The sequence below is a fragment of the Petromyzon marinus genome, chromosome 76 (genome assembly GCF_048934315.1).
Source record: "Petromyzon marinus isolate PM22_M1 ecotype Great Lakes invasive population chromosome 76, UKy_Petmar_22M1.pri1.0, whole genome shotgun sequence".
In the NCBI taxonomy this organism is placed as follows: Eukaryota; Metazoa; Chordata; class Hyperoartia; order Petromyzontiformes; family Petromyzontidae; genus Petromyzon; species Petromyzon marinus.
Genome location: NC_133742.1, coordinates 2,585,297 through 2,601,394, shown reverse-complemented (window position 1 = coordinate 2,601,394; position 16,098 = coordinate 2,585,297). Strand labels below are relative to the sequence as shown.

The window sequence follows — 16,098 nt, the reverse complement described above, 5'->3', positions numbered from 1 at the left end:
AGGGACCCATAGACTCGCACAGAGACCCATAGACTCACACAGAGACCCATAGACTCACACAGAGACCCACTTACTCGCACAGAGACCCATAGACTCGCACAGAGACCCATAGACTCGCACAGAGACCCATAGACTCACACAGAGACCCATAGACTCGCACAGAGACCCATAGACTCGCACAGAGACTCATAGACTCGCACAGAGACCCATAGACTCACACAGAGACCCACTTACTCGCACAGAGACCCATAGACTCGCACAGAGACCCATAGACTCGCACAGAGACCCATAGACTCACACAGAGACCCACTTACTCGCACAGAGACCCATAGACTCACACAGAGACCTATAGACTCGCACAGAGACCCATAGACTCACACAGAGACCCACAGACTCGCACAGAGACCCATAGATTCACACAGAGACCCACAGACTCGCACAGAGACCCACAGACTCGCACAGAGACCCACAGACTCGCACAGAGACCCACAGACTCGCACAGAGACCCACAGACTCGCACAGAGACCCATAGACTCACACAGAGACCCATAGACTCGCACAGAGACCCACAGACTCGCACAGAGACCCATAGACTCGCACAGAGACCCACAGACTCGCACAGAGACCCACAGACTCGCACAGACACCCACAGACTCGCACAGAGACCCATAGACTGGCACAGAGACCCACAGACTCGCACAGAGACCCATAGACTCGCACAGAGACCCACAGACTCGCACAGAGACCCACAGACTCGCACAGGGATCCACAGACTCGCACAGAGACCCCATAGACTCGCACAGAGACCCACAGACTCGCACAGAGACCCACAGACTCGCACAGAGACCCATAGACTAGCACAGAGACCCACAGACTCGCACAGAGACCCACAGACTCGCACAGAGACCCACAGACTCGCACAGAGACCCACAGACTCGCACAGAGACCCACAGACTCGCACAGAGATCCACAGACTCGCACAGAGACCCCCATAGACTCGCACAGAGACCCACAGACTCGCACAGAGACCCACAGACTCGCACAGAGACCCATAGACTAGCACAGAGACCCACAGACTCGCACAGAGACCCACAGACTCGCACAGAGACCCACAGACTCGCACAGAGACCCACAGACTCGCACAGAGACCCACAGACTCGCACAGAGACCCACAGACTCGCACAGAGACCCACAGACTCGCACAGAGACCCATAGACTCGCACAGAGACCCACAGACTCGCACAGAGACCCACAGACTCGTACAGAGACCCACAGACTCGCACAGAGACCCACAGACTCGCACAGAGACCCATAGACTCGCACAGAGACCCACAGACTCGCACAGACACCCATAGACTCGCACAGAGACCCATAGACTGGCACAGAGACCCACAGACTCGTACAGAGACCCATAGACTGGCACAGATACCCACAGACTCGCACAGAGACCCACGGACTCGCACAGAGACCCACAGACTCGCACAGAGACCCACAGACTCGCACAGAGACCCATAGACTAACAGCAAAGATACCCGTAAAGTACCACCACTACTATGCACATGCGTACAGCGAGACGGCCGGACTAAAACTGAGTGTACACCGCCACGTCACTGCATCACTCCGTGTGCTGTGTGGGGGGCTAATGCCCCCCCCCCACACTCCCCACTATGTGGGGGCCGATCCCCCCCCTCCCTCACCACGAGCGTGTGGGGGGGGGGGGCGCCACATCTACTTGGTGGGGGTCAATCACCTCCTCCCCTTCCTCACGCGCGGGTGGGAGGGGGGGGAGGTGGCCGTTAACACCGCGGTGCGCACACAGACACTCGCAGGCTTGGGCAACCGCTGGTATTTTAACATGCGCGCGCGTGTCACACCCACACTGATTTATAGTCGCCCACACACCGTCGTACGCCGATCGCTGTCCCACCGCTCTTCACACGCACACACACACACACACGCGCACCACGCGTCACAACGTCAGTCTGTGCTCAGATCCATTTCCCGGAGCGAATAGTTGAACCCCCCCTTCTTTGGTTCTTTCGGTAAAGTCACCACCACGTAGAATGAGAATTAAAATAATGAATTGATAAAATAAAATAACACAATAATATTCTCACGACGTTTCGGCCACAACACAAGCGGCCTTCATCTCATTCTACGTGGTGGTGGTGACTTTACCGAAAGAACCAAAGAAGATGAATCATTGCAGTCACGAAAGCTTTAAATCGAAATTTAACCGCCTCTACGGGGAGGGATTCCACACATCCTTAAGATCATTCAACAGACTTCGGGATAAGAAGGCTCAACTAATCTAGTCTCTCACCTTTCTGAAGAGATGCCGCGACTCTAAGGCTCTTTGTTCCTCTCACACAGCTTAAAAGCCGTGATCTGAACGTGGCTCTCTCACTCCAGCGCTGTCCTACCAGACAGTCTCGCTCCCTTCACCTGATGAAGGCCACTTGTGTTGTGGCCGAAACGTCGTGAGAATATTATTGTGTTATTTTATTTTATCAATTTATTATTTTATTCTCATTCTACGTGACTTTACCGAAAGAACCAAAGAAGATGAATCATTGCAGTCACGAAAGCTCTAAATCGAAAGTTGAACCCCCGTTTACGGCCCCCTTCAGCCAGCAGCCTTCGGACAGCGCCTAACCTCCTGTCACCAAAGCTGTCGCGGAGTGCGGCCATCCCCCCAAGCTCGAGCTGGCTGCGAGCTGGGCTGAGTTGGCCCCCTCTTCGCGTGCGCCACTCACCTCTTCAGCTGCCCCCGATGAGGGCTGGGGAAGATGCTCGACCTTGGGGGGACTTCGCCTGGCCGATCGTTTCCGGCTCCACCCTGCATGCGTCGAAACGGACGCTGAGGGCGGCCGGTCTCCTCCGCCGCTCCGGAAGGACTCTGATTCAATCCATATGACGTCATCCTGAGCATCCAATCGGATCGTCTTTTCCGGCCGTTTTGAGCGCTCTGGCCGTTGGGGGAGGGAGGGGGGGAGGTGGGGGTCGCGTCATCCCCCCCCCCCCGTCCCATTGCCTCTGTGCCTGCGTTCCTCACCATTGACTCATCGATAATCCTCTCGCTCCCACCCACTGAAGTCAACTTCTTATCTGCCTGGAGGCTTTTCCCTCCCTCCCACTCCCACTGTTTGCCCTGCCGCTGGGTGCTGGCTGAAGTTCCCATCCCCTCCGTGCTGTGTAAGCTTCATCGCGGCCGGCCTGTAAAGCTCTCCGCCCCCCTTTTTTTGGGGGGGGGGGGGGGCGCCGTGTAATCCGGTCTGGGGGGGCTCGGCCAATTTCCTGGTCCGGGGAAACCGTGGAACGTCCCTGCTAGTGGGGGTCCTCGGGTGAAAACCCATCGCACCAGGTGACCCCTCCTCGAGACCCTACGGGGGTTCATGTTGAGTGTTTAGTGGGGCGTTCGTGGGGGGGGGGGGGTGCGAGGGGAGGGTAGCGCTGGCCGAGCTGCTCGGCTGCGGTGGCAACCACAGCTCTACGATTGTACGTGGAACACACACACACCGTTATTATAACGTGGAACACACAAACCATTATTATAGCGTGGAACACACACACACCGTTATTATAACGTGGAACACACACACACCGTTATTATAGCGTGGAACACACACACACCGTTATTATAACGTGGAACACACACACACCGTTATTATAGCGTGGAACACACACACACCGTTATTATAACGTGGAACACACACACACCGTTATTATAGCGTGGAACACACACACACCGTTATTATAACGTGGAACACACACACACCGTTATTATAACGTGGAACACACACACACCGTTATTATAGCGTGGAACACACACACACCGTTATTATAACGTGGAACACACACACACCGTTATTATAGCGTGGAACACACACACACCGTTATTATAACGTGGAACACACACACACCGTTATTATAATGTGGAACACACACACACCGTTATTATAACGTGGAACACACACACACCGTTATTATAGCGTGGAACACACACACACCGTTATTATAGCGTGGAACACACACACACCGTTATTATAACGTGGAACACACACACACCGTTATTATAGCGTGGAACACACACACACCATTATTATAGCGTGGAACACACACACCGTTATTATAATGTGGAACACACACACACCGGTATAATAGAGTGGAACACACACACACCGTTATTATAACGTGGAACACACACACACACCGTTATTATAACGTGGAACACACACACATCGTTATTATAGCGTGGAACACACACACACCGTTATTATAGCGTGGAACACACACACACCGTTATTATAACGTGGAACACACACACACCGTTATTATAACGTGGAACACACACACACCGTTATTATAACGTGGAACACACACACACCGTTATTATAGCGTGGAACACACACACACCGTTATTATAGCGTGGAACACACACACACCGTTATTATAACGTGGAACACACACACACCGTTATTATAGAGTGGAACACACACACACAGTTATTATAGCGTGGAACACACACACACACCATTATTATAGCGTGGAACACACACACACCGTTATTATAGCGTGGAACACACACACCGTTATTGTAGCGTGGAACACACACACACCGTTATTATAACGTGGAACACACACACACCGTTATTAAAGCGTGGAACACACACAACGTGATTATAGTGTGGAACACACACACACCGTTATTGTAGCGTGGAACACACAAACCATTATTATAGCGTGGAACACACACACACCGTTATTGTAGCGTGGAACACACAAACCATTATTATAGCGTGGAACACACACACACCGTTATTATAACGTGGAACACACACACACCGTTATTATAATGTGGAACACACACACACCGTTATTATAACGTGGAACACACACACACCGTTATTATTACGTGGAACACACACACACCGTTATTGTAGCGTGGAACACACACACACCGTTATTATAACGTGGAACACACACACACCGTTATTATAGCGTGGAACACACACACACCGTTATTATAGCGTGGAACACACACACACTGTTATTATAACGTGGAACACACACACACACCGTTATTATAACGTGGAACACACACACACCGTTATTATAACGTGGAACACACACACACACCGTTATTGTAGCGTGGAACACACACACCGTTATTATAACGTGGAACACACACACACCGTTATTATAACGTGGAACACACACACACCGTTATTATAGAGTGGAACACACACACACCGTTATTATAGAGTGGAACACACACACACCGTTATTATAACGTGGAACACACACACACACCGTTATTATAACGTGGAACACACACACACCGTTATTATAGAGTGGAACACACACACACCGTTATTATAGAGTGGAACACACACACACCGTTATTATAACGTGGAACACACACACACCGTTATTATAACGTGGAACACACACACACACCGTTATTATAACGTGGAACACACACACACCGTTATTATAGCGTGGAACACACACACACCATTATTATAACGTGGAACACACACACACCGTTATTATAGCGTGGAACACACACACACCGTTATTATAGCGTGGAACACACACACACCGTTATTATAGCGTGGAACACACACACACCGTTATTATAGCGTGGAACACACACACACCGTTATTATAACGTGGAACACACACACACCGTTATTATAGCGTGGAACACACACACACCGTTATTATAGCGTGGAACACACACACACCGTTATTATAACGTGGAACACACACACACCGTTATTATAGCGTGGAACACACACACACCGTTATTATAGCGTGGAACACACACACACCGTTATTATAGCGTGGAACACACACACACCGTTATTATAACGTGGAACACACACACACCGTTATTATAGCGTGGAACACACACACACCGTTATTATAACGTGGAACACACACACACCGTTATTATAACGTGGAACACACACACCATTATTATAGCGTGGAACACAAACACACCGTTATTATAACGTGGAACACACACTCACCGTTATTATAACGTGGAACACACACATCGTTATTATAGAGTGGAACACACACACACCGTTATTATAGCGTGGAACACACACACACCGTTATTATAACGTGGAACACACACACACCGTTATTATAACGTGGAACACACACACACCGTTATTATAGCGTGGAACACACACACACCGTTATTATAACGTGGAACACACACACACACCGTAATGACGCGGAACGCACACGCACTTAGTACATGGAAAGCACACATTGTTATAACACGTAACAAGCACACCGTTATAACATAGAATGCGTACACACTGTTATAACACGTAACAAGCACCGTTATTATAACACGGAACGCGAGCACTGTTACAGCGCAGAAAAAGTAAGCCTGTCACTAAACTAAATAAGTATATAAAGCATGTACATCAATTCCCGACAAATTCACTCTTAGAGAAATGCAGCAATGCAACAACAACAATCACAGACCACATGAAGACAACAACAACAATCACAGACCACACCAAGACAACAACAACAACAGTCCCAGACCACACCAAGACAACAACAACAACAGTCCCAGACCACACCAAGACAACAACAACAGTCCCAGACCACAACAACAACAACAATCACAGACCACACCAAGACAACAACAACAACAGTCCCAGACCACACCAAGACAACAACAACAACAACAACAAGAATCCCAGACTATACCAAGACAACAACAACAGTCCCAGACCACACCAAGACGACAACAACAGTCCCAGACCCCACACCAAGACAACAACAACAACAACAGTCCCAAACCAACACACCCACACTATGACAACAACAACTTGGGGCTCCTCACGGCCAGGTCGACAACCCAGTAGACCCACTCTAAGACAACAACAACAGTCCCCAGACCACAAACCACGACAACAGTCCCACCACCACACCATGACAACAACAACAACAACAGTCCCAGACCACACCAAGACAACAACAACCACAACAACAATCCCACACCCACACCATGACGACAACAACTATGGGCTAATGACGGCGAGGTAGACAACCCAGTAGATGGTATTGAAGAGCATGAAGGCGATGGGGAAGAGGAGGCGGGAGCCCTTGTCAATGGCGCGGGCACGCCGCATCGCCTCCTCGCAGGACGGCTCCTCGCCAGCACGCCCCTGCCACGTGCAACATAAAACAAAATGGCGGCACCCCTGGCACGTGCAACAAAACAAAATGGCGGCGCCCACGCCACGTGCAGCTAGAACAAAATGGCGCCGCTCCTGCAATGGCTCCCTCGCTCCCGTCACTGGCAGCGGAAGGAGAACCATCCCTCAACTAAAACTATTGTTTATTTTTGCCAGGTGAAGCAGAATCAGCAGAATCAGAATCATTATGTACAATAGAGGGTTTTCTTTTGGGTTAGGTCGTGTAAATATATAAATGTGTCGTCTAAAACACGCCACTACCGGACACAGCCAACTAGTAAGGGTTGTCACGTAAACAGAACGTGCCAATTCGTCACTAGTACAGCACGTCGGTGATTTGGAGAGCCAAGCCACAACATTTACAATCTGAGTACGACGTTTCACCAGTAATTACAACTAGCTTCATCAGGCGACAGCCAGATGTGTGGCTAGTTGGCTGTGTCGGGTGGTGGCGGGTTTTAACGACAAATGTATATATTTACGGGATCTAACCCAAAAAAAAACCTCTATTATGGATGATATTGGTCGATAAAAAAATCCTACGTGTTATTCATTATGTATATTGGCAGAATCTGATGAGCTATCAAGGTCTTTCATCACAGATGTCCAGAAGGGGCATGGGGTAAGAACGTTACAGCAACAAATACAAAAACACAATAGGAGTGCAAGGTGCATGAAAAGTAAAGAAATCACCCAAACACGTTACAAATACAACCAAACAATCCCCAACCTTTCTAGATTTGAAGCTTTCGTGACTGCAAGGATCCATACTCTTTGGTTCTATTCGGTAAAGTCACGTAGGTAAAAAATAAAACAACAAAAATCACGACGTTTCGGCCACAACACAAGTGGCCTTCATCAGGTGAAGGAACCAACCTGTCCAGAGGACAGCGTTGGAGTGAAAAAAGTCAAGCGCAGGTCGCCTCCTTTAAGCCGTGAGTGGGCGAACAGAAAAGACGCCTTGACAAAGGAATTGGCATACAATGTAAATCTGTGCAAGCTCGCAACTAGCATCCTACCAGGCAAAGCCCACTGAGGTATTAACTTACCACAAATTACAGGTCGCTCAACGACGAAGTGGTGGCTTGTCATCATCGTCACATGGGAATTCTACAACGGCAGCCAAATGCTCTGAACGCATGACCCGTTGATCATAAATGTGGAGGTGGGAACACAAAAAAAACGGAGGACCCGGAGACAAATCCACGCGAACCACGGAGAGAGAGAGAGAGAGAAGGACGTGCAAACCCCAAATGTAAACGCATAAGGGTCAGGATCGAACCAGCGACCTCCTGCGTACCAGGTGAGGGAGATAACATGAAAGCTCCAAATATACAGCAGCAGGCGTCATCAGGGTCAGGATCAAATTTACAACCTTCTGCATACCAGGCGAGGCCTAGCCATCAAAGTGCATCCTCCAAGCCGGAGGAAGGAGCCCTCTCGAAAGAGGAACACACCACTCTCTTACCCCCTCTCCCCCCTTCCTCCTCCTCCCCCCCCTCGAATGAAGTGGGTATTTTTTAGTGTTGGTCTCTTCTTCCACGTTGGCCGGTCCACATTGGAAAGATATGGCAGTTACCCCCAACAAACACAAACATTATGAGACCTCCTTTGCCAGTAACAAGATATAGTAATAGGTTTTACCCTTTTAACTGGCACAAAAACTGACACCTTTATTCAAGGCATCATGTTTGCAATGACCACAACACAAGCAGTCAAAATGCAAACAAAAGAGACAACTCTGATAATAATATTGGCACTGTCCTTGAATTTGATTGGTCCACACCAGAGACGGCTTTTCTTAGAGCCTAGTCTCACACATTGGTGTTGGACCAGAAGACGCCAAAAGGCGTACAACTCAAAAACAGCGCACTATCAGAGTATTGAGGGCTCGGGGTGAGCATTTACATTATGAGACCTCCTTTGCCAGTAACAAGATATAGTAATAGGTTTTTGACTGCTTGTGTTGTGGTTATTGCAAACATGATGCCTTGAATAAAGGTGTCAGTTTTTGTGCCAGTTTAAAGGGTAAAACCTATTACTAAACCCAAACATGTTTAGGACCTATTATGCCGGTACGACTTAGCGACGTGGTGACAAGAGGAGTAGGCTTTACCCATCTCAACCCGTAGCCATAGGAGGCTTTCAGAATCAGAATCAGAAAGGGTTTTATTCGCCATGTAAGTTCACACCGACACGGAATTTACTTTGGCAGGATGGTGCATACATTCAACATATAGGAATCTAAAATCTTAAATAAGTTTTAAACAAGTCTTACTATAATAAGGGTTAAAAGTCTAACACCAAGGGGCTGAAGTATATAAAATTAAATAAATATCGAATATAAAATAGCTTTAAGATATAATTTAAAAATAAAAAATACAAATAGGGTAACATAGTTAATATCGGCAAGGTGTCGTTATGTAGATCAAATGTTAAAAAACAGTGTTAGCCCTTGGCCTTGTTTAACAGGCCAGCAGCAGATGGGAAGAAACTGTTTTCACAGCCAATATTATCGATGAGGCTTTTTTTGAGTTAGATCGCGACAGCCAGAGTTGGCTGTTGCCTGATGATGCTGGTTGTTGTTGTTGTTGTAATCACCGGCGAAACGTCACTGTTTCTCGAATTGTGTAAATGCTGTAGCGGGTTTACTCCCCAATACACACACACACACACCGGTTAGTGCTGAACGAGTAACGAATTAACACACTTTGATAATTGGCCATGTCGGGGCGGTGGTGGGTTTAACAACACATTGTATATTCTTAGTTCTTTCGGTAAAGTCACGTTGAAGGGAAACAACAAAATAATAAAATATATATAAAACAATTATTTAGTTGTTTCCCTTCAACGTGACTTTACCAAAAGAACTAAGAATGTGAATTACTGCAGTCACGAAAGCTTTAAATCAAAACACGTTGTATATTTAACCAAAAAAACCTCTGTTATGGATTTACCCATCTTATTCCGGCAAGAATACAGGAGGTGTGTTAAAATGTTCAGAATCAGAAGACTCGGGAGTCGATTTCCCGAGTGACGCCTATCGAGCTAAGAATTTTTTTTTCAAGGTCGACTCAGCAGACGCCCAACAAACACCAAATAGACAAAGATCCCCCATATAGCCTTAACAGGATGTTGGGGGCAAGTGCTGTCAACGAATACAACCTATGAAGGCCGGCACTGTGGCATGCCCGGCCGCCTTCATCTCCCCAGTGGCGATGTTTACTACACACCACCGCACCAGGTGCTCGTTTGAGGCTGAGTCGACCTTGGGGAAGAGGCCCTGCAGGACCGGTTCAGATAATCGTCACTGGCGTTGGTGGCTGTGAGCGGGAATTGAATTCAGGTCTCGAAGCTGCTACTACACTACCGCTCCCCACACAGATAGTTTCACTACAAGGCATCAGTCAGCATTAACCACACATCGTGCTTTTAGTGAAATGTACAAAACAGACACTGATTTAATATTTGTGTTACGCATTGTCCTCGGAACGTATCGGCCTACACCAGAGCCTATAGCCTGCTGCTCCATGGCCTTGTGCCACCACCGGCGTTAGACCGGAGAACAACGCCAACAGGCGACCAGTACAAGGACAATGCCTGACGAACACGCCTTGTTACGCATTGTCCTTGGAACCGACTGGCCTACACCAGAGTTACAGGCCTCCCCTATGGCCTCCAATGTCAGACCGGAGATGCACGTGTGGTTAATGCAGACTTGACGATCCCTTCTGGTGATCGCAGCTGCGTGTCGTCTATTTGGCATATGGACATCTGAACCCACCTCCTGTGACATTGGATAAAGCACCCGTATTCATTTTAGATCAGTTGACCGCAATTTACTACTCACTCCTCCTCCTCCACCACCACCATCACCACCACCACCACCACACGTGACCTACCGATCAACGTACTGTGGTGAACCCATTTACACTGCAGCGCGCACGGAGAGAGAACTGGGTGGAGGGGGGTTGAGTGGTGGCGCTGCGGTTAGCACTGCCCTACGAAACTCGACAGAGAGCCGAGTTCAATTCCCGATTCCAGCCCACCAACACCGTCGGTGACGATTATCTGAACCTGTCCTGGGCCTCCCTCCCCCTAGGTCGACTCAGCCTCAAATGGCTACACGGTGCCGTGTGTCGAAATCATCGGCACTAGGGATGACAAAAGCGGCCGGGTGGACGTGTTGCTGGCCACCCACCGCCTCGTGTGCCATCCCGGCCGTCATAGGGGCCGCTACTCGCTACTCACTCACAGCACTTGGCCCGACAGCCTGTTGTGGACTATACGGGGGAACTTTGTGTTAGTGTTGCACTGTACCGTGTCAGAAACTCCACTCTTCATCCCTGGGACGTCGGCCTTTGACAGACAACGGTAGGGAAGCGGACAAAGCAATCATTACAATCACCATCATCATCATCATCATCGTCGGCGGTGAGGGATGGTGGATCACACACGGATGAGGTTGTGAAACTCCCTTCTACCCGTGGGTGAGTGTCGACGAGGAGTTGTACCCCCTGGCTCTGCCAGCTCGAAGTCGGTACGACAGAGTGCGTGGACTAATCTCCATCTGTTCCATCTAGGTGGTGAGAGAGTGTTGCCCGCGCATGCACGGCGAGAGTGATCTCAGGAAAACCCTGGTGTTATCCCACGTGTACAGCAATAATAGTAATAATCATTGTAACAAGAAGCACGCTCATCATTAATTGGCTGAAAAGAGGAGGAGGAGGAGGTTTTCACACCTGATGATGATTGCTTGTGTTGCAGTCGAAACGTCGTGCGAATTTTGTTGTTTTATATTTTTATTATTTTATTGTTTCCCTTCTACGTGGTGACTTTACCGAAAGAACCAACAATATGAATTCCTGCAGTCACCAAAGCTTTAAATCAAAACCTATGGTGCAGTGTTGAGTCTATCGTGTGGTGTTGAGTCTATGTGCAGCATTGAGTCTATGGTGTAGTGTTGAGTCGATGGTGTAGTGTTGAGTCTATGAGCAGTGTTGAGTCAATGGTGCAGTGTTGAGTCTATGGGCAGTGTTGAGTCTATGGTGTAGTGTTGAGTCTATGAGCAGTGTTGAGTCTATGGCGCAGTGTTGAGTCCATGGGCAGTGTTGAGTCTATGGTGCAGTGTTGAGTATAAGGGCAGTGTTGAGTCTATGGTGCAGTGCTGGGTCTATGGTGCAGTGTTGAGTCTATGGTGCAGTGTTGAGTTTATGGTGCAGTGTTGGGTCTACGGTGCAGTGTTGAGTCTATGGTGCAGTGTTGAGTCTATGGTGTAGTGTTGAGTTTATGGGCAGTGTTGAGTCTATGGTGCAGTGTTGGGTCTATGGTGTAGTGTTGAGTCTATGGTGCAGTGTTGTGTCTATGGGCAGTGTTGAGTCTATGGTGCAGTGTTGGGTCTATGGTGCAGTGTTGAGTCTATGGTGTAGTGTTGAGTCTAAGGGAAGTGTTGAGTCTATGGTGCAGTGTTGAGTCTATGGTGTAGTGTTGAGTCTAAGGGAAGTGTTGAGTCTATGGGTAGTGTTGAGTCTATGGCGCAATGTTGAGTCTATTGGAAGTGTTTAATCTATGGTGCAGTGTTAATTCTATGGTGTAGTGGTGAGTCGATGGTGCGGTGTTAGGACTATGGGCAGTGTTGAGTCTACGCCCGTGTTCATTCTATGGTGCAATGTTGAGTCTATGGTGCAGTGTTGAGTCTATGGGCAGTGTTGAGTCTATGGGTGGCAGTGTTGAGTCTATGGTACAGTGTTGAGTCTATGGTGCAGTGTTGAGTCTATGGTAAAGTGTTGAGTCTATGGTGCAGTGTTGAGTCTATGGGCAGTGTTGAGCCAATGGGCATTGTGAGTCTATGGGCAGAATTTAGTCTATGGGCAGTGTTGAGTCTATGGGCAGTGTTGAGTCTATGGGTGGCAGTGTTGAGTCTATGGTACAGTGTTGAGTCTATGGGCAGCATTGAGTCTATGGTGCAGAGTTGAGTCTATGGTACAGTGTTGAGTCTATGGTGCAGTGTTGAGTCTATGGGCAGTGTTGAGTCTATGGTGCATTGTTGAGTCTATGGTGCAGTGTTGAGTCTACGGTGCAGTGTTGAGTCTATGGTGCAGTGTTGAGTCTATGGTGCAGTGTTGAGTCTATGGTGCAGTGTTGAGTCTATGGTGCAGTGGTAAGTCAATGGTGCAGTGTTGAGTCTATGGTGAAGTGTTGAGTCTATGGTACAGTGTTGAGTCTATGGTGCAGTGCTGAGTCTATGGTGCAGTGTTGAGTCTATGGTGCAGTGCTGAGTCTATGGTGCAGTGTTGAGTCTATGGTGCAGTGTTGAGTCTATGGTGAAGTGTTGAGTCTATGGTACAGTGTTGAGTCTATGGTGCAGTGGTGAGTCTATGGTGAAGTGTTGAGTCTATGGTACAGTGTTGAGTCTATGGTGCAGTGGTGAGTCAATGGTGCAGTGGTGAGTCTATGGTACAGTGTTGAGTCTATGGTGCAGTGTTGAGTCTATGGTGCAGTGTTGAGTCTATGGTGCAGTGTTGAATATATGGTGCAGTGTTGAGTCTATGGTGCAGTGTTGAGTCTATGGTACAGTGTTGAGTCTATGGTGCAGTGTTGAGTCTATGGTGCAGTGTTGAGTCTATGGTGAAGTGTTGAGTCTATGGTGCAGTGTTGAGTCTATGGTGCAGTGTTGAGTCTTTGGTGCAGTGTTGAGTCTATGGTGCAGTGTTGAGTCTATGGGTGTCAGTGTTGAGTCTATGGTACAGTGTTGATTCTATGGTGCAGTGTTGAGTCTATGGTGCAGTGTTGAGTCTATGGTGCAGTGTTGAGTCTATGGTACAGTGTTGAGTCTATGGTGCAGTGTTGAGTCTATGGTACAGTGTTGAGTCTATGGTGCAGTGTTGAGTCTATGGTGCAGTGTTGAGTCTATGGTGAAGTGTTGAGTCTATGGTGCAGTGTTGAGTCTATGGTGCAGTGTTGAGTCTATGGTGCAGTGTTGAATATATGGTGCAGTGTTGAGTCTTTGGTGCAGTGTTTGAGTCTATGGTGCAGTGTTGAGTCTATGGTGCGGTGTTGAGTCTATGGTGAAGTGTTGAGTCTATGGTGCAGTGTTGAGTCTATGGTGCAGTGTTGAGTCTATGGGTGGCAGTGCTGAGTCTATGGTGAAGTGTTGAGTCTATGGTACAGTGTTGAGTCTATGGGCTGTGCTGAGTCTATGGTGAAGTGTTGAGTCTATGGTACAGTGCTGAGTCTATGGCACAGTGTTGAGTCTATGGTACAGTGCTGAGTCTATGTGCATCGCTGATTTTTTCGGGCTTCAAGGAGGGAGAAAGATCCAAGGCGAGATTGGGCACAGTGGGAGAAGGGGGACACGGAAGGAATCGAGAGAATGACATCACGGCACCTGTCACGTGATGTCACAACAGCAGCAGCATCTTCTCTGTCTGTGTGTGACCCACCAACCCTCGTCGCTCGATCGCAGGCAGCCACGTGCTGTTGTAGCCACCAACGCCTGGATGATGATGATGATGACGGCGAGATAATGTGATGATGATGATGATAAAAATGACGATGATGATAATTTACGATGATGATGACGATGACGACGACGATGAGTATGATGACGATGATGATGATGACAACGATGATGACGACGATGATGACGATGATGATGATGAAGATGACGACGACGAATATGACAATGATGATGACGATGATAATGATGACGATGAAGATGATGATGACGAAGATGACGACGACGATGATAACTACGATGATGATGATGATGATCATGACGATGATGACAATGATGATGACGATGATGACGACGATAACAATGATGATGATGATGACCATGATGAGGACGATAATGATAATGACGATGACGACGACGATTACGACAAAGATGATAATGACGATGACGACAACGATGATAACCACGATGATGATGATGATGACGATGATGATGACGATGATAATGACGATGACGACGACGATGATGAAGACGATGATTTTGATCACGTGGGGGGTGTACCTGGTAGGAGGGCGGAGCGTGCTGGTTGAAGATGCTGAAGGTCCCTGACGTCATGATGACCAGCACGAACTCGAAGAGGGCGGCGAAGACGAAGATGAGGCACGCGGTCATCCACACGTCCATGGCGTTGATGTAGGAGAGCTGCACTCACCCAGGGAGCACATCACCATCGCCAGCATAACCATCATCATCCTCACCATCACCATCATAACCATCATCATCCTCTCCATCACCAACATAACCATCCTCATCATCACCACCATAACCATCATCATCATCTTCTCCATCATAACCATCATCATCCTCACCATCACCAGCATAACCATCTTCATCCTCTCCATCATAACCATCATCATCCTCACCATCACCATCATAACCATCATCATCCTCATCCTCTCCATCACCATCATAACCATCATCATCCTCTCCATCACCATCATAACCATCATCATCCTCACAATCACCATCATAACCATCATCATCCTCTCCATCACCAACATAACCATCATCATCCTCACCATCACCATCATAACCATCATCATCCTCACCATCACCATCATAACCATCATCATCCTCACCATCACCATCATAACCATCATCATCCTCACCATCATAACCATCCTCATCATCACCATCACCATCATAACCATCATCATCCTCTCCATCACCATCATAACCATCATCATCCTCACCATCACCATCATAACCATCTTCATCCTCTCCATCATAACCACCATCATCCTCACCATCACCATCATAACCATCATCATCCTCACCATCACCAACATAACCATCATCATCCTCATCCTCTCCATCACCATCATAACCATCATCATCCTCTCCATCACC

At 48.1% G+C, this 16,098-nt stretch overlaps 2 protein-coding genes across 2 annotated transcripts in view; one reads left to right on the top strand and one right to left on the bottom strand.

Annotated features, from left to right (window-relative positions):
• LOC116957550 (uncharacterized) overlaps nt 1-16,098 on the top strand; it is a 453,026-nt gene that overhangs the window by 185,813 nt on the left and 251,115 nt on the right. The gene's annotated exons all lie outside the window — the stretch shown is intronic.
• Nucleotides 7,056-16,098, bottom strand: part of LOC116957526 (glycine receptor subunit alpha-1-like) — a 28,498-nt gene continuing 19,455 nt past the window's right edge. The window contains exons 7-10 of the mRNA XM_076056574.1: nt 15,204-15,390; nt 11,553-11,578; nt 11,017-11,019; nt 7,056-7,202 (exon numbers count right to left, since the gene is read on the bottom strand). Coding sequence (XP_075912689.1) covers nt 7,056-7,202; nt 11,017-11,019; nt 11,553-11,578; nt 15,204-15,390 — 363 coding nt within the window. The remainder of the gene's footprint in view (nt 7,203-11,016; nt 11,020-11,552; nt 11,579-15,203; nt 15,391-16,098) is intronic.